The sequence below is a fragment of the Sebastes fasciatus genome, chromosome 5, assembly GCF_043250625.1.
Source record: "Sebastes fasciatus isolate fSebFas1 chromosome 5, fSebFas1.pri, whole genome shotgun sequence".
Lineage (NCBI taxonomy): Eukaryota > Metazoa > Chordata > Actinopteri > Perciformes > Sebastidae > Sebastes > Sebastes fasciatus.
The window spans coordinates 38733249-38756201 of record NC_133799.1 but is presented as its reverse complement, the minus strand read 5'-3'; the positions used below and the strand labels follow the sequence as shown (position 1 = coordinate 38756201).

The 22953-nt window shown below is 42.4% G+C and overlaps 1 protein-coding gene across 7 annotated transcripts in view; it reads left to right on the top strand.

Moving 5' to 3' along the window:
• The window catches only part of lpp (LIM domain containing preferred translocation partner in lipoma), a 231385-nt gene extending 211686 nt beyond the window's left edge, over positions 1 to 19699 (top strand). For all 7 annotated transcript variants that reach the window (XM_074636656.1, XM_074636655.1, XM_074636659.1 and 4 more), the window contains 3 exons: positions 3178 to 3356; positions 8519 to 8639; positions 12632 to 19699. In XM_074636656.1, the coding sequence (XP_074492757.1) occupies positions 3178 to 3356; positions 8519 to 8639; positions 12632 to 12760 (429 nt within the window). In that variant the 3' untranslated portion in view covers positions 12761 to 19699. The remainder of the gene's footprint in view (positions 1 to 3177; positions 3357 to 8518; positions 8640 to 12631) is intronic.
• The last annotated feature ends 3254 nt before the right edge of the window (positions 19700 to 22953 follow it).

Here is a 22953-nt window from a genome sequence, read left to right as displayed (position 1 = left end):
TTTAACGCACTGCGCTCACCCCTCAGTTCAGCAAGAGGCTGTCTGACCTAAATTCACTTTACCTCATCTGCCTAGACATTTGTTTAGCCTTCTGGGCAAACACTTAGAGAAATGTATGAGGGAGAGAGGGGAAAAAAAAGAATATGTATGCTTGAATACATCACATTTAGTCAGGGGAAGCAGAACCCGGACATCTGCAGACGTATACAGCCCTCTAGTGGCAAACTGCAGAGGACCTGGATGTCTCACAGAGAGGGCATGAAGTGATTTCCTAAACCATCTGTGGAGGTTGAAACCAAACACAGACCAAAAGTACATTTTCTGTTTTGACATCAGATTGGCGTGCGTGTAGCAGGCCTGCTAAATGTTACCTAACACCAAATAAAAGGAGTGGATAAAAAACAACACAGGCTGAGCAGAATGAATGAATTGAGGTCATAGAATCTTACCGTCGGAGAGAAAGAGAGAAATTTCGCCTTTTGAGTACTGTACTCATTACAATGGCCCGGAGGAACTGTGTGCTGTGAAATCATATGCTCTAGTTAAGCTAAACAAGGGCAAGGTATTCCCACATGAAGGGCAGATGAGAATAAGTGAGCGGGAACGCAGACAGACGAGGAAGAGTCGAGGATGGTTTAGTGCTGTTTGGCCCCGGTATCTTCCTCACATTCTCAGGTTGCAGATATGTCTCTCTCTCTCTCTCTCTCTCTCTCTCTCTCTCTCTCTCTACCTCTCTCTCTCTACCTCTCTCTCTCTCTCTCTCTCTCTCTCTCTCTCTCTCTACCTCTCTCTCTCTACCTCTCTCTCTCTCTCTCTCTCTCTACCTCTCTCTCTCTACCTCTCTCTCTCTACCTCTCCCTGCCTGTGAGTGCGTGCGTGAGGCAAACCTCAAGGGCTCGGTGCAGCGAGCTCATTAAAGGCTTCATTCCACTTCCAGGATCGAGCAGGATTGCAATATGGACATTGTTTATACACAAATGTTGCCCTGGGAATAATGTTTATTTCTATTACCGTCTTGGAGGGAGGGGAAAAAAGACAAATAAGAGTGTGGAGCTTGTCGGCACACATTGCTTTTCATGAAATAATGCCTCTCCAGGAGTGCTTTGAAGAAATGGCCATTTTTCAAAGCACCTTTTCACAGCCTCGATCGGCTGCTCCTTTGGCAAGCCGTTTTAACATTTAATAGCTAAGCTTGACTATCTAACATTAGAGATATCCACAATTCAGAATTCTTATTCCAGATATCTCTAACGTCATTCTGACTAGTCAAACGACAGTCAGAGATATCTGTAATTCAGTTTTGACTATCGTAAATAACAGTTCCAGATATCTCAAACATCATTATGACTAGTTAGAAGAGTTGTGAATGACGTTGCTCATGCAAGGCTTCTCATTGGATATCGGCCCAACAAAGCATCTGAACAGCAGAAGCTTTCACTAACTTGGATAGTTCGGTAAAGTTGGAAAGATATCAACATACTTCCCGGATCAATAACTCATAAGCGAAACATAGTTAAAACACAATCGAGGGCTCTTTCTAACCGTAGTGAGGTAGACAACGAGCTACAAGCTCATTTTAATCACAACCAGCCTTTAGTCCTCCGAGCTGGACACAGAACATCGGTCTCTAGGCTGTGAGACGAGTGGTCGAGGACCGCCGTGGATCAGAAAGTTCGAAAATGACATGAAATAGAAAAAGAGCTCATCATCAGGAGTCTGTGGCCAACGAGAGCTTTGTTCACTAGAGAGTTGTGCTAGAAATTTACAGCCTATTGTAGATTTATTGTCTCCAGACACACTTTATAAACCCGTACGGCTGCAGTGCAGCGCCATCGTATGTTTGAATAGCTTCCGCCTCCCACCTGCCGTTGCTGCTGACATAATTACAGATATCTGCAACGTCATTTCACCTAGTCAAAACTCCAATTCAAGATATCCGTAATTATATTTTGACTATCCTAAACTCCAGTTTCGTCCAAATGACGTTGCAGATATCTCTAATGAATATCCTTTCTAGCTGTTAAATGTTAAAACGGCTTGCCCTACTGCTCTCATCTATTGCCCTCTCACCCTCCTATGACACATGATTTGTTGGGAGTAAAAGTCACACGGAATCATGTCAGGGCCATTTTTATATAGCTTCAATGAACCTCATCCTGTAAAAGCTGCTTTGCTCATTAGCGTATGGGCTATAAATGTCACTGCACGTGCTCCGCAGCTGGACAGGGGACGGCTGGGAGTTTACCTCGGCCGAGCGGTCACAGAAGTGTCATTTTAAACGGCAGAGCCCAGCGGTGCGTCTGGGAGGCAGCCGATGACGCAGCGCAGTGTTGCTACACACCCCGAGCTTTGTTTGGAAACACTGAGGCAGCTTGCTACTACAGTGGGAGCCAATTGGAACAGCTGAACCGTGCACTCTTTAGCCCAGCCAAGCGCAGAAAGATGTGGATGGGGGGGGCAGAGAGACTCTGAGATCCAGGAAATGCCTGAGAGAGAAGCAGCGACAGCGGGGCCCATCAGCTCTCACACAGGCTGCACATTGATCACCCTCACATGATATATCCACCCCTAGTAATTGCATTGCTGTTTAGAGAGGCGGTCGTTATTTATGAAATATTGAAATAACAAATGGCGTCTCCCGGCAGATATTAAGAAGAGAGATGCCACAGATAAGTCAGAGGCGGGCGGCCGCCACGTCCCCCCGCGGGCCGCTTGCCCAGTCGCCTGGCTGCAGAAAACCTGCAGTCATCAAAAAGTGGAAATGTTTACTGCTCACACTCTTGCATATGGGAGGATGAAGTGTGGGTGAGGGCGGCTGAAAAATGACCGTGTTTGTGTTTCGAGAGGAGTGCTAATCAGATTCCTTCAGCTTCAGAGGCATTTGAGGACAGCCGAGCTAAAGGTCCTGAGCGTGGATTTATTTGTTGCACAGGAACGAATGGGAGCCGAGCTACCTGGAATGCACCGCTGGCAACAGGAAGCTAAAAAACCACAAAACTGGAGGAATTGCAGAGAAACTTTTCTAAATTTGTCATGCTGGTTAAAATCCGTTAGCAGACAAGTACTAGTTGTAAACAAGAGCTCAAAGGGCCTTTGGAAATGAATCATCAGATCCACTATATTCATCATCAGGTTGGTTATGTAATCATGTGGGTGTCTGTGTGTTTGTGTCTACAGAACACCCTTGAGACCTGCACCATCTGCAGTAAGCCCATCATGGAGCGCATCCTGCGGGCTACCGGGAAAGCCTACCACCCTCACTGCTTCACCTGCGTGGTGTGCCACCGCAGCCTGGACGGCATCCCCTTCACCGTGGACGCTTCCAACCACATCCACTGCATCGAGGACTTTCACAAGTATGTAGTTGAGGATTTCAATGGTCATAAATAAATATTTTTGTATCAGTGGATGAAATGACTTTATGTAATGCATGCTCATAGTGACAGAGTTACCACCAAACTCTGGCATTCCCTGCAGTTCTTAAAGGGCCAGCGTGTCGCATTCAGGGCGATCTATCAGCAGAAATGGAATATAATTATATTATTATAAGTTTGTTTTTTTGTGTATAAAGGCCATTACACAGCGGGGTCATGGCGAATAAACGACACGAAAAAGTGAAATACTCCTCCGCGAATATTATATGTGTAGGGCTTTTATTGTGAAAGGTAAGGACTGAACGAGTGGATCTTGTCTGCGCTGCCTTTGTCTAGGTTGAAAGGAGTAATAAAGTTTGCCGTCTCGGTTCAGACTACTGAGCCTCCATGTTGTTGTTTCACTTTTTCGCCACATATTATTTACGTTCTGTGTGAAAGAATCGCACAACGCCGGTGTGTAACACCCTTATCACCTAAAATAAGAATCGTGTTTTTGTTAGCTTAAAATTGAGCCGTTTATATCTACATACGGAGCGGGTCCTCTTCACAAAGTCAGCCCCCATGTTTCTACAGTAGCCCAGAACGGACAAACCAAATGCTGGCTCTAGATAGGGATATTTGCGTTCTTGCATCAGCCACCATATAGCAGGGCGGTTAAGCATAACAATTGTGCATTTTGCGATAAAAGCAACAAATTTGGCACAGATGTAGGTTTATATATGCCATTTTCCAAAATGGCTGCCAAATAGGTGCTTAATATTCCAAAATGTTGTAGAAAACTGTTTTTATGACTGTTGATGATTTCCAAGATGTGTTCAAGCTGATTAGATCAGATGAAATAGTTCTCCTACACGCTTGGCACACAGGAGTAGTTTCAGTTGGTTGCAATCTACAACCTCACCGCTAGATGCAGCCAAATCCTACACACTGCATCTTTAATAATGTTATTCAGCTTATTGTTTTGGTTTTATATTATACAACTTTACTGTTTCATTCTCCTTTCCAGATGCGGCAGGCAGCAGTTTTCAGCGAAAAAAAACTCTGTACTGTATGCTACATGCCCAGCATCAAATTGTAGACAGGCAAAGATAGCAAGTAGCTAGTGGAGCATTTAGCAGCTAAAGAGCCAGATATTTCCCTCAGGTTTTGGTGGAGACCAAAAACAGAGCTAAAAGAGAGTGAATATTTGATGACATTAACCAGGAGTGATATATGTCCAGTTTCCTTTTCCATTTTCAAAGCCTTAAAGGTAGAGTTGGTAATGCTGAGACACTAGCAAGAGTACACTAGATTTGAATAAGGAGCCAACCTAAAAACCAGCCAGGTGTCTGGGTTGACAACTCTTTTCCAATGAAAGTAGCTAGCAGCACTAGCTTGCTAGCTCACTAGCGAGAAAGTCGCCAAGACCTGCCTCCAAAGCCACTCCCCCAAGAACACCACCAACTCTACCTTTAAAATAGCTTTAGTATTGTATTATTTACTGTAGCCTATATATCATAAGTTGTTAGCTAGCAAGCTACTTGCTGTTTGATCCAATCCAAGAAATGCCTTGATATTGTTTATCCTGGCTAACAGTTTTACCCTAATTCTAGTATTTTTGCTAAGCTAAGCTAAACACAATCCTCTCATCTAACTACCATTATGACGGGAAACTAGCATACCATATGTCCAACATTCATTTAAAGCTGCAAATATTAATAATTATTTAAATTTTAAATTAAAACAAATACATTTTAATTAATGTATTTAATTCATATTAACAATGACTCAGATGACTAAGTTTAATGTGAAAGCCGTCATTCGTAGTAACTCACAGATAATTATCACTTGATTCAGCTGTTCCCCTCAACTCTACAGAATATTTGAGCATCTCTCAGCTCGTTGGTTTGGTCGTATGGCCCGCAGCTTAACTGTTTTGGTTCACTCTATAGGCTCTCATCAACCTCGTTTCCAGTAGGCAGCTGTTTTCGGGGATCAAACCCACTGTACGCTTCCTGCGCAGCACAAAAATGTCAGACAAACAAAGCTAGCAGCTAGCTGGTGAAGAGTGTAAAACACTCACACTTTTGTCAGGAGCTGGTTGACACCAAGCCAGAGTTAAAAAGGGGGTGAATGTTTGACTTACAGGAGGCTAGAAACATAACTGAATGCTAATGTTGTTCCATGTCTGCTGGATGTGTAAATAGGTTTGCTAACACTTGAGCCAGGTTCTATGTCAGTGTTGTGTTTACAGCTTGTCCCACTGCCCCCAAGTGGTTCAAACTCAACTAATGCTGCTTTAATATCCTTTACTGACCTGACAAATTCAGCTACAGTGTATTTAAACCTAAATCTGAGATCTTAGTTCTTCCTTTTCGGGAAATCTTGTGGGCAATGTCACAAGCCCAATGACCTTATGAGATGCAGCTGCACACATGAATTTAATAGTAAATTCCTGTCATTGTGTCACACTCCAGCGATTGCATAACCGCCACCTTACCAGAAATGTTCCCTTATTCAGTGACCAGAAGGGAAACAGAAGTAAACAGTTAGCTCTCGGTGCAAGTGCACAGCTTTTGCTCTGTGGAGTCGCTGCACTGGGCCGTTGTTTAATTCCACATGACAAGTGTGACCTGAACAGCGCAGCCATTTGTGTCGAGGAATAGTCACGCCCGGGCCTGAGCTTTTTCTCTGGCTAATACTGTATGGCCGTGCTTCCCCAAAGCCACACACCCCCTTCACTTCCTGATTCCCAGGCATTCAGTCAGTGACAGAAATAGAAGTGTCCACCGGCCTCCAGTCACCTGACAGGACCTGAAATCTCAGCATGCTTTTCAGATCCTCATTGACTTTACTGTTAGATAAATGCCTTCTCGCTGAAGGCATGTTACTGTGAAAGTCAGTTCTGGTATTTATATTAATGTCCTACTATGTTTAGCTTTCCCTCAAATACTCTGTTTATACAAAATATTTCACAAGCTGTGCCTTTTCCTTTGTTTGAATAATTGTTTCAGAATCAGTTTTTATTCGCCAAGTCCATACATACAAGGAATTTGACTCTGGATTTATGCATCTCTCTAAGTGTACTTACACAGCAATAGAAATAACAGCTAGGGACAAGGACAACAAAGCTGGAGAAATGAAGGTGAGGATAATGTGAAAGCAGTATTGTTTTTTATAAGGCTATAATTTTATTTATAGTGTGAAGATTTCAAACAATTTGTCAATGGATCAATTAGTCCAGTGCTTTCCGAACTTGGTGTTGGGGCCCCCACAAGGGGTCACAAGATAAATCTGAGGGGTCATTAGGTGATTAACAGGAGAGCAAAGCAGAATTTAATTTTTATTAATTATTCCAATAACTATTTGTCCGACTAAGCTGTAATTCTATTTTGATGTTTTTTTCTTGTTAATTACTGGATGATTTCACCTTTTTAGACGGATGGTTGAACTGTTGGTTCATATGATGATGGATAGCAAGTAGATCTAAGGGTTCAAACAGGTTAGGGAATGCTGGACTAGTGAACTGACAGAAAATGATTTGGAAACTATTTTGATAGTTGATTCATTATTTTAGTCATTTATCAAGCAAAAATGATGACACACTTTCTCATATTCCAGCTCCTTCATCATAAGGATTTGATGTTTTTTCCTACTTTTTTATTTATTTATTTATTTTTATTAAATATTTTTGAGTTTTGCAATGTTGGCCAGACAAGTCAATCGATTTGAACACGTCAGCTTGGTGGGAATATTTTACCATTTTATGAACCAAAACAATTACCATTTAAAGGAACAGTGTGTAGCATTTTGGAGGATGGAATATAATATTCATAATTATGTTTTCATTAGTGTATAATCATCTGAAACTAAGAATTGTGTTTTCGTTATCTTAGAATGAGCCCTTCATATCTACATAGGGAGCGGATCCTCCTCAAGGAGTCCGCCATGTTGCTCCGCCATGTTTCTACGGTAGCCCAGAACGGGCAAACCAAACACTGGCTCTGAAGGGAGTCTTTCATGTTTTTATTAGGGATGTCAAACGATTAAAATATTTAATTGCGATTAATTCCATGATTGTTCATAGTTAATCGCAATTCATCGCAAATTAATCGCACATTTTTTTATTTGTTCGCAATGTACCTTAAAGGGAGATTTGTCAAGTGTTTAATACTCCTTTCAACATGGGAGTGAGGAAATTTGCTGCTTTATGCAAATCAATTAACAACACAAAACACTGACAGATATTGTCCAGAAACCCTCACAGGTACTGCATTTAGCATAAAACAATATGCTCACATCATAAAATGGCAAACTGCAGCCCAACAGGCAACAACAGCTGTCAGTGTGTCAGTGTGCTGACTTGACTATGACTTGCCCCAAACTGCATGTGATTATCATAAAGTGGGCATGTCTGTAAAGGGGAGACTCGTGGGTACCCATACCCATTTACATTCACTGATCTGGAGGTCAGAGGTCAAGGGACCCCTTTCAAAATGGCCATACCAGTTTTTCCTCGCCAAAATTTAGTGCAACTTGGTTGCGTTATTTAACGCAGTTTACAAGCTAGCATGACATGGTTGGTACAAGTGGATTCCTTATGTTCTCTATAGTTTCATATGATACCAGTATCTTCACTCTAGCGTTAAAACTGAGCCTGCTCCAACCTAGAAATTGCAAGTCGCTTTAATGCGTTAAAGTATTAGTGCCGTCAAAACAATTTTTGCGTTAAAGCGTTATTATCGCGGTGACTTTGACAGCCCTGATTTTTGCGTTACCTGAAGGCCACAATAGTTCTCCGACACGCTTATTATGGTACAGATGACCTCTGAGCGAGGCGAACGGCGTTACAACGGTTTAACACTTGACAGCTCACGTTACCGCAGTCTTGGAAAGAGAGGAGTGAGCGCAGGGGTATTCAGTTGGTTGCAATCTACAACAACACCACTAGATGACGCCAAATCCTACACACTGTCCCCTTAATCAAGAAAGAAAGAAGTATATTAACTGATAATGAATATCATTGTTAGTTCTATCCCTACTTGTGTATATACAGCCTCAAAAAGCATAACTATGCAAAATAGTGAATGAGGATAGATCACTGAACTTGTTATTATGTCACAACATTTGTTCTGAGCTAATTTATTCTGGGTTCTGTTTCACAGGAAGTTCGCTCCACGCTGCTGTGTGTGTTCCGAGCCTATAATGCCAGCACCGGGCCAGGAGGAGACCGTCCGTATTGTGGCCCTGGACCGCGACTTCCACGTGCAGTGTTACCGCTGTGAGGTATGTTCTCTATGTGTGTTTACCTCCTCTGGTATGTGAGTCATTATAGTATGGAGGCATATCGTGCGTGCCCGTCCCCCGAGTCACCTTTTCAGCGGGACTGAATCATTCCTCTCTTACCTGCCTCCAAATAGCTTTCCATCTCTCCTCTGCAAAGTTCATGGACTTACATAGTAACCAATCTGTCAGCCGCTGCTCGCTGGCTGATAAGCGGCGCTGAGACACTACGTGCCCGGCTAAAAGAGAAGTAACGTGTCACATTGTCAAAGAGCCGTGCCAGTGTGAGTGTACACAGAGCGTTTGGCAGACATAAAGGTCAAAGGAAAGCAAAGCAGATTAGTTCAGCTGAAGGGGCTCAACAAGAGAAGAATTTTGTCACCAGGGAGACATGAGTAGATGGAGTTGTAATTCTCAGAGTGCGTGCGTGCGTGCGTGCGTGCGTGCGTATGTGTGAAATTGTCCACATGGTGTGTGTGGTTCTAACCCTGTAAGAAGAGGGTAGAGCACACACTTTTTTACCAGCACTAGATCAAAAAACCGACTGAAGGATGGAGTCAGACTAAAGATCCACACACGCTGCTCTAATAGAGAAACATTTCCATTTAAGAGATCTTCTTCAGGCATTATCAAGTAAACATGGCAGAGAAGGGCAGAGATAATTACTATCATCACTCAGGTAGTATTTGTGATCTTATTATTGATAATTGAGAGTCAATCTACTCCCAGACTGAGCCAATCAGAGCAGAGCTAGATAACACTGTTACTTTTGGGGGACAAAGTATGCCTCTACAAAAAGGGCAAAAGTAGAGAAAAAGCTTCTAGAAAATAATATAGAGAATACATAGAGAGGTCATCACATATACATATATGTGTGTGTGTGTGTGTGTGTGTGTGTGTGTGTGTGTGTGTGTGTGTGTGTGTGTGTGTGTGTGTGTTGGTGTGTGTATGTGGGTAGCGCCCAAGAAACATTTGCCAAAATGCTCTGTCAATGGTAAACAGTGTATTCTCCTGTTGGTATTGACTCTTGTTTTGAGTTGTTTGGTGGATTGGATGATTGAACTCTATCAGTAACAAGGAACAAACAAGACATATATTTTACACTTTATTCATTTAATACACCGTCAGGAGCCAGGGTTATCACAGACTACCTCCACAATGTGGGAGTAGAGAGAATGGAACGGCCTGCCAAGAGTCCACACCTCAACCCAATTCAACACTTGTGGGATCAGCTTGGGCGTGCTGTATGTGTTAGAGTGACCAACACAACCACGCTGGCTGACCTGCAACCAATCCTGGTTGAGGAATGGAACGCCATCCCACAGCAACGTGTGACCAGGTTGGTGACCAGCATGAGGAGGAGGTGCCAGGCTGTTGTGGCTGCGTATGGATCTTCCACCGCTACTGAGGCTCCTGACGGTGTATTAAATGAATCAATATGTCTTGTTTGTTCCTTGTTGCTGATAGAGAGTTCAATCATCTAATCCACCAAACAACTCAAAACAAGAGTCAACACCAACAGGAGAATACACTGTTTACCATTGACGGAGCATTTTGACAAATTTTTCTTGGGCGCTACCCACATAATCAGCTGTGCTGCTCATCCCACAAACGCATGATCTTTACAAGTTGGACATCATTGTGAAGGTAAATAAACAGGCTTTCCAACGATGTAAAATACAATGACCATTAGCATTGTAACAACAGAGAAATAACTGTCTATTAAATATTGAAGTTTATAAATAAATGTTATGGCACGCCAGGCCAAGTGGCGCTTTCCACGGTACTGAATTTAATTCTAAAGATATCTTGCTGCTTGATGAATTAAATAAAATAAATGGATTAAAATATTCCTGCTAATACAGTGGTTAAGTTCAAGTTCCGAAATTATTTTATTAGAGTTCACAATAAATATATATATAAATATTTATATAAATATAAATGTTACTTTAACAGCTGCAAGAAACAGACTTCATTGTCTTTATAGGCCTACTGTGTTATTTTCATGAAAAAAAACGTTTCCGAAACAGCCCCCCTCTGATTTTTTAACAAATGGCACTCTGCATACATACCAGTAGCGGCTGGTGACTCAAGAAATTGGGGAGGACAGGAGGAAAACCAACCCATGGTGTCATGTCATTTCATTAAGTTATTTCTCTTATTTTGCACTTGCACCTCCATTTCATGTATATGGGCTCAGTGCTGCTTGATATGTGCTCTCATGTTCCTCTTTTTTTTAAGTCATATAGACACATAGATTCCGATTTTATTTTTATTTTGTGAACCTTTTAATCTGTAAAGAATTTTGCACTTAATTTTGACAAGTGCTATAAAATGATCATTATTATTAGAATTATTATTATTACTACACTACTTGCCTTGGTTACTTATGTCTACTTTCTTATGTAAAACGAAAAATTAAATAGTAAAACAATGGCTTACAAGATTTCAGATTTCTTAAAAACAATTACTGCAGCCTCAGGAGTGTGTGTAATGTGTCACTAGAAGTCTCCGTAGCTCTGCTGCGGGTCCAGCCCGGACAGCTGACGGCGAGCGGCGAGCCCCGAGCGGATCTCTCTCCATCCACTCCCTAGCGGGGTCCGACTCCTGCCGCGGCCCCAGGCAGCCCCAGCCCTCGCTCAGATGTCCGGGCTGACCCACAGCGGGACTACGGTGGCGTGCAGCGGTCTGACGTGCAGCGGTCCGACGTGCTGCTGCGCTCCAGTACTGGATCCCCGTATAGGCGAAGGACTGCTGTACGGGTCCTTCAGGGCTGCTACAACAAGCTAACTGTTGCGTTAGCTAACACTAGTTGTAGGGCTGACCGATAAATCACTAACACTAGTTAAAAAATAAAAGATGAACTGACTTGACTTGACTAGTATAGTGTTAGTAATTAGCCAACACTAGTAGCTAGCTACAGCTCAATAAAAAGGATTTGTTTTCTTATGTGTTTAAAAGTAGTTCACAATTGGCACGTTATAAGTCATTTCCTAATATGCAGCTATATGATACTTTACTGCCAGTTCAGCACAATACAGTGGTAGACACTGAGGATGATATTTGGACATCATCATTGGACCGATGCGCTGTCCATCTTGTGTTCTGCTGGTTGTTAATAGGTAAGAACACAGGCTGCCCTTTCCCCTCTGCCCTGCAGGTGTCGCTGTTGAGGCATTTTAATCAGGATTTGAGTAATGGATTTTTTCCAAAGAAGAAAGAAAACATATTTCATAAATGATACTGAGATTTGGTAATGGTTTAATTCACCCAATTACTCTTTTTTTCATATTTTGATCTCCCTCTTGCCTCTCAAAAAATAGAGGAGGAGCAACCTCCTCCGCCTCTATGGACCAGCCTCCACTGATACATACATATATGTATGTACTGTATATGTAAATGCTAACATCATTATGCTAACATGCTCACTATGACAATGCTGATGTTTATGTTTATTGTAATGAAGTCAGATCCAATACTTCTATTTACTTAAATGCTGATTAAATAAGTATCTGGCACATTGAAATAACAGCTCACTCTAAATTTGGCACACCTTATTTTTCACAAGCTGCTTGATCCAAGTAAAGAAGGTCCTGATTCAAAACTGAAGCTTACATCTTTGATATGAACTGAATGAAAATGTAACTGAAACTGATGCGAATTATCAGCTAGAGAGAAGAGCTCTTTTAGAGTTGCTAAGACTACGAAAAACACAGTGCAAGCCTTCAGGTGTTAAGAGAAAGGGATGTCCCCAGTAATAACCAGTTGTTGCCCCTCCAGACTCACAGCTGCTAGAAAACCAAAAGACTGGCTTCAGCCTCTCAGGCTTTTCTGCAGAGAGCCTCCTGGAACTGGACGCTGGCTGAGTCTTTAAACGGCAGTAAATGTCTGGTTTAGGGTGCTAGCACAGTGAGCGTATGAGTTAGTCTGATCGGTGAGCGTAGCTAATCACTCTGTTTGTGTTTGTGGACTAACGGAGTATCTGTGTCCTGCAGGACTGTGGCTCTCTGCTCTCAGAGGGGGATAACCAGGGCTGCTACCCTCTGGACGGACACGTTCTCTGCAAAAACTGTAACACCAGCCGCATCCAGGACCTCACCGCCAAGGCCACCACTGACCTCTGAACAGCCCGCCGCCTGGTCACCTCCACTGTGATAACCCAATGCTTGCTTTCTCTTTCTCTCTCTCTCCCTCGCAAACATAGCGATCCACAGAAGCGTGCATTCCTCAGCATATATATACACAGTATATCCCTCAATATATATATTCACTTCAGTAACAAGCATCACATGTTCACCTGCATACGTGTATCTATTGACTCGGTACAATCACAGCAGAAGAGGCTGTGTGTTTTTAACTGTTGTTAAAGGAAAAGTTCAACATTTTGGGAAATCCGCTCGTACACTGAGAGTTATATTAGAAGACTAATGCCACTTTCATATAATATAGCACTTTGGACCTTGTTAAGAAAAGTGCCATATAAATAAAGTTTCTTATATTATTATTATGTCAGTAGGCTAAATATAGAGCTACACTCAGCAGGTGGATAGCTTAGCTTAGGATCAAAACTAGAAACAACTAGCATTGCTCGGTCCAAAGATCACTAATTAACAGGGTGGATGCCATTTGCGGTGTCAAAGAGGTTGTTGGCGGCTTCTGGTGAAGAAATGGTAAAGTAAAGCAGCAACTTGTCTCTTTTCAACTTCTATTTTTGTACAGATTTAAAAAACAAAGTAAGATGTAACATGTTACTTAGTGAGCTTTAGAGGTGCTGGTAGGCGCTGTTTGTTACCTCCGACAGAGCCAGGCTAGCTGTTTTCCCCGTCCCCAGTCTTTATGCTAAGCTAGGCTAAGGATGTAGCCATGTAAATCAAATAGGAGTAGAAGGGTCATTGAACTGTTTGCTGTGGTAATTTGACTAGCACAAACGAAAATGGCGATTGTTGTTAGTTGTTATAGTGACAACAGAACCCACGTCAGTGGGGCCATAAAGTGTGCTCGTAGCTCGCCCGAAAGAGAACGGACTCTTGGCTGGCTAGTTAGCTGGATAACTTGTCCCCAGGCTGAGGGACCGTTATGACCCAGCACTGCCGCTGGCCACCAGCCCGCTGTTCGGCTCATTTTCCCTAATCGGTGCAGCACCAAAGCCTGACGGAACAAGCCCAAGAGCTAACCAGCCGGCTGTCCGCCAGCTAGCTAGCTATCTTTCTAATTCCAGCATGCTTCAATGCCACGCTGCTTACAGAAAACCAGCTGAACAAAGTTGTCACTCATTTGGCGATATCATTGTGCTTTCCTCCACTGTGACAAGAGTGTGTGGATGAAGCATTAAGTTGTTCAATGTGACTCATTTACATGTTCTATGTGCCTCGTAACATTCCTACTCCACTGCTTGTTTAGTCGTCATTACTGAAAAACGTCACCTCAGTGAGTACGCCACTCGCCGCAAGTTTGTTTAGTTTATGCGGAAGTTAGCTCGCTTTGAATCGCCACGGTCGCTATGGCATTGGCACACACAAAAATGGCCGCTGCTCTGACCATCCTGCTACATTGATTTGAATGGGAATTTCCGTTCCACTCCTGTATTCTATTTCTATGGATGTAGCCATATATTGACCGTACAGATTTCAATCTTCTAATCTAACTCTCTACAATAAAGGAAATAAGCATATTTCCCAAAATGTTAAACTATTGCTTAAAATCATTCCAAATCCATCAGTTAAAGGTTACCATATACATCATCACTCAGTGTTATTATCTCATATCATAATCATCGCCAACTGGCATGTTCTAGCCAGGGTGCGCATGTACACATGCAAGCCCAAATTTTTCTTGCTGACCGGTTCTTTGGATCTAAAATGGAGTCAGAATGTAGATGGATGGATGTGTGTATGACTGCATCAGTATTTAGAAAAACCATGTGCACACAGTGTGTTGGTGAGGATGTTCTTTTTATTCTAGTGTTTGTTACAATGCAGATCCACAGACGGTACACCAATAGGGATAACAATACACACTAAGGCTCATTATTACAAAAGAGTTCTGAATAACTGAACACCAAAGAATTGAACGGCCATATTTACTGTGTACATATTTTGTATGCAACTATATTAGACGTTATTTACGTTATATTGATCGGGACCACAGGAATCACAAATAGCGGTTCTCAGTGTCAAAGACAAAACCCTCAATTGAATGCAATTCCCTTTTTAACTGAATATTTTCTTTGTACTTTCCAATCAAATTTGCTTTTATGTATAGCCTACAATAGATGATTTTCTGTTGGCCTGAACAGCACAATCATGGCACTCCATTCATATAGATACGGCCTAATATTTGAGTTTAATTATATCGTTTTTGAGCAGATAAATATGTAACTCTTTCTCTCATTTACAGCAACATAGATTAGGTTAGTAATTGTACTGTAAGCAGTCTGGTAGAGATAACAGATTAGAGATGGCTATGCAATTTTTGTATGTTAATTGCATCGACACTTTATGAGAAATTTTATGGATAAGGAAATATTTTACCTGTACAGATTCAAGCATAAGTGTCCTTATAGTAATCCTTTAATCAAAACTATGCTGTTGGTACTGTGTGACTCTGTGTCACTGTGCTGTATGTCAGTATTGATTGTACCATTGACAATTGTCTTTTATATTTAGTGTTTGTTTAACGTTGATGGGCAAAGAAGGGACCATGAGAGTTTCCCAAAAATGACTTGATGATTTTATTATTTGTTCCATCCAAGAATCACAGTCAGTGACCAGTGGTTCGACTGTTTGATTTGATAGTTACTTCATTATTATTTCTAGAGCAATACGCTGATGGTGAGTTAAAGGTATCCTGTGGAGTTTTTGAACACTAGTAGCACTGTGGAGCCATGTTTTTAGGATTGTGTCCTCATTTTGTTTGAATCTTGCAGGGGGCAAGGCCTCCCCTGGAATCTGATTGCCCCCCTCTGTCCGAGTAAGAAGGTGATAGGTACCCAACTGGCTTGTTAGTCTCAAAACCTCTGTAGGAAGTGACTGCAAGTAACACTTCATACAGAGAGAAGCAAAGCGACTACAAAGACATGCCAAATGTCCACAAAGAGATGCAAAACGACAACAAAGATATGCAAAAATGACTACAAAAAGATGCAGACTGTCTACACAGACGCAAAACAACTACAAAGACACAGAACAACCACAACGAGTTGCAAAATGACTACAAAGGTACTCATAACAACTACAGAGATGCAAAACGACTACACAAAACACACAAAACAAGTACAGAAAGATGCAAAACGACTACAAAAACACACAAAACAAGTACAGAAAGACGCAAAACAACCATATCAAAATGCAAAACAACTACAAAGACACAAAACGACTACAAAGACTACTCTTTAAAACCAATCTTGTTGTGCCTCAACATGTTGTGCCTCTTTCAGTCAGTAGGGCTGGGTTGGGGTCTTTAAATGTCTGTTTCCAAGCGCCCATTGTGTGCTTATCTGTCCATGGCTGTAGGTGTCACAGCACATGTAGGTGACGTGATACACATTCTTTTGCAGATGCTTTCATGCTATTCCACTGATTGACATTTGGTGCCAGTAAAGTGCAAAGCAGCGGGCGATGTGCCTGCAAAAGCAGCGAAGAAGCAGACCACAAGCTAGCAAATATGGATGTAAACATTGCAAAATGTATAGTATACAAACAATCAGCTTTGCAAATGTTTATTGAGAAAGGCAATTTGATTCAAGACGTTTGCATTTTGGTGTTTAATTTGTTTACAAGAAATCTCCACAGGGTACCTTTAAACAACAAAGACAATGTAGTTAATAAGTACTGGTCTTCCTATTTATTAGTTTGATCGGTTTACAGCCCCGATCACAGATGTCTTCTGCATGCATGTGGATGGAAATATTATGAACAAAGCAATTAATTCTAATTTTCAGAGAACTCTCTTTAGTGTTTTCCTCACACATTGAGAAGGCTGTTTGCTGCCATTTGAATACAGGAAAGTGATTATACCATCAAATAGACTGTATCAACTGTAATCACTGAGTTTGGGTACATGTTTTAACCGGGGTAACGCATTGTAAATAACTGTGCTAATAAGCCTATAATACATTAACAGTGAATTCATCAGGCCTATTCTACTGTAGGACATATTTTCTACATAAAAGTAGAGAAAAATGTTGACCATTTAAAATCTAAAGGAGTATTTAAAAGTCCCTAAAACACAGTGAAAGCTCTGCGCTGCTGGTCCTCCAGAAGGTTAGGCCTCCTAAACTCCATATCCTCAGGACGTTTTCCATCAATATTTGGAGCGCAGTTCACCGGTCAAAAACTATATTAAACTAAAACTATATTGTGTCTGAAAGGCATGTTAAAAATGTGTCACAGTGTCACAAAACTTAAGTTGGGAACACAATTTCCAGTCATCTCCAGCATCATTTATTTTATATTATCAGTTATTAAAAATAGACGTCTATAAATAGATCAAACTGTAGGAGAAAAAACATCCAAGGTTCCCTAGTTACAGAAGACATTTATTTGATCTCTACTACTTACAGTTTATCACAGCAGCTTCATTAGGTCCACACTTTGATCCATCACGTTGGCCGTTTGACAGTTGACTCAGTGAGCCGTCTGATTACTGGTTGTTAGGCACCAAAGACAAAGAATACACAGTCTATATACCGTTATGTCACATGTGTTGCTAGGTTTCAGCTCTCAGAGATGTTGCCGGGGATCCGGCTAAGTTAGCATCTCATGTTAGCTATCTGAAAAGTCGATACAGGGCCGTCTGACCTGCTGGCTGGTTAGCAATTAGACAGCAGTGTTAAAGGGGATGAAAACACGAATAAAGATTTCAAAGTGTCTACTAAAAGAACTACAGCCGATGAATTTAAAACCAGTATCTGAACAACAGTAGTGCAGTGATGCTCATTTCAAATTCTAGTTCAGGTGCTTTTCGTAGCCAATTGTGTCTAAAAACAATCTGAGCCTACATAGCTTAGGCAGTAAGTGGACCTTTGTGCTTTGTTTTTCTTTCTGAAGCCAAAATGGTATCCGTTATTCAGATCCGCCTCTGGATCTCACTCTACAGGAAAACATGTCATTGCAATACTGCAGCAATATGGAGTAGGAGCATTTGCTGTGCTTTCAGGCATGAACACTGCACAGTTGAATCATTCTGGTGTTTAACTTAATTGGTGACAGTGTGAGGAAGCACACAGTAATTGTGAGCTACAAACATCATCATATAAAAATGTAGTTTCTTTCCACAACTTCTGTATAATGTACCAGTTAACAATCACCCATTAATTTATTTGATGTAACGTATAATACAGCCATCATTTAGGATTGTTGTTTGAAGTACATATTCACACAGAGAGCTGCTGTTAGAGTTTAGCAATGTGAAGTCATTTAAAGCTGCACAAACCAATATTTTTATGACAATGTGTAATGTAAATGGGGGCACTTATAGTGACGAACCCACAGAGGATTGTCATCAAACGGCAGACGGGTGAAGTTAGCAGCTAGCTGGTGAACATAACGGAGCATGTGTCTTGTTGCGCTGCCCCTAAGAGGCTATAATATTAATTAATGTTGTTTTAAGCAGATTATTTAATATATAGGCTGCAAACTGCTGCGTAAACAGTAAAAATAGTATACTAATACCCTATGTCTAAGGTCTTTTTCTGGTTTTGACTGTTATCAGGCCATTAAATAGGCGTCATCAGTTGCTATAAGCACCCTAGATGTGGGTCAGGAGGGGCCTACTACATTGTGAAAGTGAAACTGAAATGCAACACGTTGTAAAACTGTTACGAAATGAAACGTTACGTTTTTTACACAAACAATACAACTTCTTTTGATTTAGTTAACTAAACTACAACTTCTTTTGGTTTAGGGAATAAAAACTGAAGTTTAGGGGAAAAGATTGTGTTTTGGCTTAAATAACTATGTTTTAAAAGTGAAAGGGAAACAAAAGCAACAAGTTTTAATATGTAAAACTGAATGAAATGTTATGTTTTTAGCACAAACAAAACAGCTTTCTTAGGTTTCGGCAACAAAACCACTTAGTTAAGTTTAGCTCGTGTTTTGGCTTAAAATAACTTAAAGTCAAACTCAAGGATGGTGAACACAAAGACAAATACATGTTGTTGGTTTCACATGGGATGCGAATTCTGGCCTCCTGGGTGAGAACCCTGTGACCTCCAACTTATATGGAGTTTCAATCTGTCTATACTACAGCGCCTGACTTCTGCTTCTGCTCCTGTTTTTGGCATAATTACTACGGCCGCTAGAGGTCGCTGTCGTGTTCTTTTATACCTTCTTTCCGTGATCTACCATGTGAATAATGATAAAACCTAGTATTGGGTGTGGTAGGGCCATACTGACCCACATCTATGGGGCTGATAACCAATAACGCCTATTTAATGGCCTGATAACAGTCTTAATCGTTTGTTTTATATGATTTGGTTTATATGTATCATAATATTTCATTATTGGCTTATTAACACATGTTTTTCACAAAGCGTACCCTAGCATTCACAGATTTAAACCTCAGCGTGCCATAAAAGTTGAATTAAACTCCTGTTTACAGTATTTGTATGGACAGTCTGTGGACACATCACACATCTTTTGTGGGAGTGTATCTGACAAGAAGCCTGATGCTACGAGTATAAAGAAAAGGCCGTAATGATTTTTTTATTTGTTCAGTGTGTTTGTGTTGTCTACTGTCTTTGTTCTACCCATGTTTGTAAAGTGCCTTTGGCCGAGCAGTATTGAATCGCAAGTATTGCCGCGCCTCGCAAGATGTTTACTTGTCTTTACCAAAGTAAATAAAGAGGATCCCTTTGTTTGGGCCATCTCTGTATCCATACAGTAGATGTTTCCATCAGCCGCCGTGCTTACAGCGGCAGCAGTGGAGTCTCAAATGAGTGTGAAACTCGCCTTAAAGAGCTTTGACCCTCTGTTAAAGTAAAGCATTGCATCTGTTTTTGATCTTTTGAAGGGGCATGTAGTCAACTGTTTTTTTCTTTCTTCAATAAAAGCTTTGCAATAGCACCACGTCTCTGTGTCCTTGTTTAGTCTTTTTGCAGTATTTTGTTGACTTACATGAGAAAATATTATAATCGCCTCTCTTTCTAATTTAGGCCAAACCTGCCCTGCTGGTGTGCTCCAGCTTCACCCCCCTGTCGCTGGTTAACACCAGCCCTTTGGCTCCTGCTCCATCGGATTGCCCAGATAATGAGCTCTCTGTCTTCTCCTCGTGCTCCCCTGAAACCTCTCGGTGACCTCCCGAGTAGCGTACCTGCAGATGAAAGAGATTTATTCCCAACAAGTAGAACCCAGGGCTCCTTCACTCTCTTCAAGAGTCATTTAAAAGCCCTTCAGTGGCGGCGAGTGCTCCGTGCTTACACAGCTCCGATTCATTTCCTCCCGCCTCATGCTGCGAGTCCCCGACCGCTCTTTAGACGAATTGGAATCACCTGCTTAATAGAAATCCTACAGTCGCGATGGTCTTTTGGTTGTACATCTGGGACGACGGTTTAATTACACACACAGATACAGTCTCCTCTTCTTTTATTCTTTCTTGTGGCCACAATCAGCAAATGCACTCAGATACGAAGTATGCTTACTGCTGGGATCAGCTTGATGGAGTTGTTAGAATAATTTAAAGACCTTCTGAGAGTGTTTTTTTTTTTTTCCTCTCCTCATTTGTCATCTTTACTTGTGTGCTCCATATCAGCAGTAAGTCACTGAGCATTTCATTTCCTCCCTGCAGATTGCTAAATTGAAATGGCAATCTGAAATGTAAGAGCGGGCAAAGTGATCTCTCTGTGGACAAAACTAGAAATGTCAGAAACAAAAACAGCAGCCAGTTATGTAAAATTTGAAATCAAACAGAAATATTTATCCACAGCCGACCTGATGCTTACAGTAAATACAGTAGTTATATCATCAGCTTATTGCTCTCCAGCCTCTGATGTGAACCGTCAACTGGAGAGCGCATACTGGCCTCCTTATTTCTCTGCTTGGAAACTGAAGATTTTGGAATGCCAGCAACGTAGAGATTTCCTGGTAATTTTTTCCGAAACATGCTGGAGGCGATACTGTGTGTGTGTGTCTGAGAGAGAGAGAGAGAGAGAGAGGCCCTACAGCAGTTTAGCCGAGGACTTGCTTTACTGCACATAAATCTAGTGTTTACAAACAAATTGATGAGTGATGGGCCCTCCAGCCAACATGATGTACCCCCCATCCTCTACCCTCCAACATGATGTACCCCCCCATCCTCTACCCTCCAACATGATGTACCCCCCCATCCTCTACCCTCCAACATGATGTACCCCCCCATCCTCTACCCTCCAACATGATGTACCCCCCCCATCCTCTACCCTCCAACATGATGTACCCCCCCATCCTCTACCCTCCAACATGATGTACCCCCCCATCCTCTACCCTCCAACATGATGTACCCCCCCCATCCTCTACCCTCCAACATGATGTACCCCCCCATCCTCTACCCTCCAACATGATGTACCCCCCCATCCTCTACCCTCCAACATGATGTACCCCCCCATCCTCTACCCTCCAACATGATGTACCCCCCCATCCTCTACCCTCCAACATGATGTACCCCCCCCATCCTCTACCCTCCAACATGATGTACCCCCCCATCCTCTACCCTCCAACATGATGTACCCCCCCATCCTCTACCCTCCAACATGATGTACCCCCCATCCTCTACCCTCCAACATGATGTACCCCCATCCTCTACCCTCCAACATGATGTACCCCCACATCCTCTACCCTCCAACATGATGTACCCCCCATCCTCTATCCTCCAACATGATGTACCCCCCATCCTCTACCCTCCAACATGATGTACCCCCATCCTCTACCCTCCAACATGATGTACCCCCCATCCTCTACCCTCCAACATGATGTACCCCCCATCCTCTACCCTCCAACATGACGTACCCCCCCATCCTCTACCCTCCAACATGACGTACCCCCCCATTCTCTACCCTCCAACATGACGTACCCCCCCATCCTCTACCCTCCAACATGACGTACCCCCCATCCTCTACCCTCCAACATGATGTACCCCCCATCCTCTACCCTCCAACATGATGTACCCCCCATCCTCTATCCTCCAACATGATGTACCCCCCCATCCTCTACCCTCCAACATGATTTACCTCCCATCCTCTATCCTCCAACATGATGTACCCCCCCATCCTCTACCCTCCAACATGATGTACCCCCCATCCTCTACCCTCCAACATGATGTACCCCCCATCCTCTACCCTCCAACATGATGTACCCCCCATCCTCTATCCTCCAACATGATGTACCCCCCATCCTCTACCCTCCAACATGATGTACCCCCCCATCCTCTACCCTCCAACATGATGTACCCCCCATCCTCTATCCTCCAACATGATGTACCCCCCCATCCTCTACCCTCCAACATGATGTACCCCCCATCCTCTACCCTCCAACATGATGTACCCCCCATCCTCTATCCTCCAACATGATGTACCCCCCCATCCTCTACCCTCCAACATGATGTACCCCCCATCCTCTACCCTCCAACATGATGTACCCCCCATCCTCTACCCTCCAACATGATGTACCCCCCCATCCTCTACCCTCCAACATGATGTACCCCCCATCCTCTACCCTCCAACATGATGTACCCCCCCATCCTCTTCCTCTGCATAAAATTCCAGCGTCGATTCTCCGGGGGCCTGCTTCGGCATTTTTGAATGTCTTCTCCTAATACGCAGAATTATGTGCTGAATTATTTACCGGGATGCAGAGATGAGCACGGGGGAGCAAAATGGGCCACTATCATGCATAATCTCGCACACTCCCACTTAAATGAAGCTGTCATATGGTCAGATTTACATAACATTACAATGTGGGCCGACATCGCAGCGCTGCAAGCTTAATGTTATTAGCTTTAAAGTGAATTCCCACTGTGCATTTGCATCAGGAGCATTGATTTTGTGCGTCCTTGAGTTGGCTAAAGGCAGTGATGTAATCACTGAGTCAGTGTTGCTCTCGGTAGAACTTTAGACGGATCACTGTGAGACACGGATCCAAGCCATCCCATCCCAATGTTGATGTTGTATGAAACACGTTAGTGCCTTTTCTTGTGCCCAGAGAGTTCAAGGGTGCCAGCCATCTTTCTGACTTTATTTCCATCAAAACATTTGAAAGAATGAGACCGTTTCTGATTCAGAAGAGAAACTGCATTTTGGAGAAGTAATGTAACATACATGTAGACCCAATGCCTGCCATACACTGGA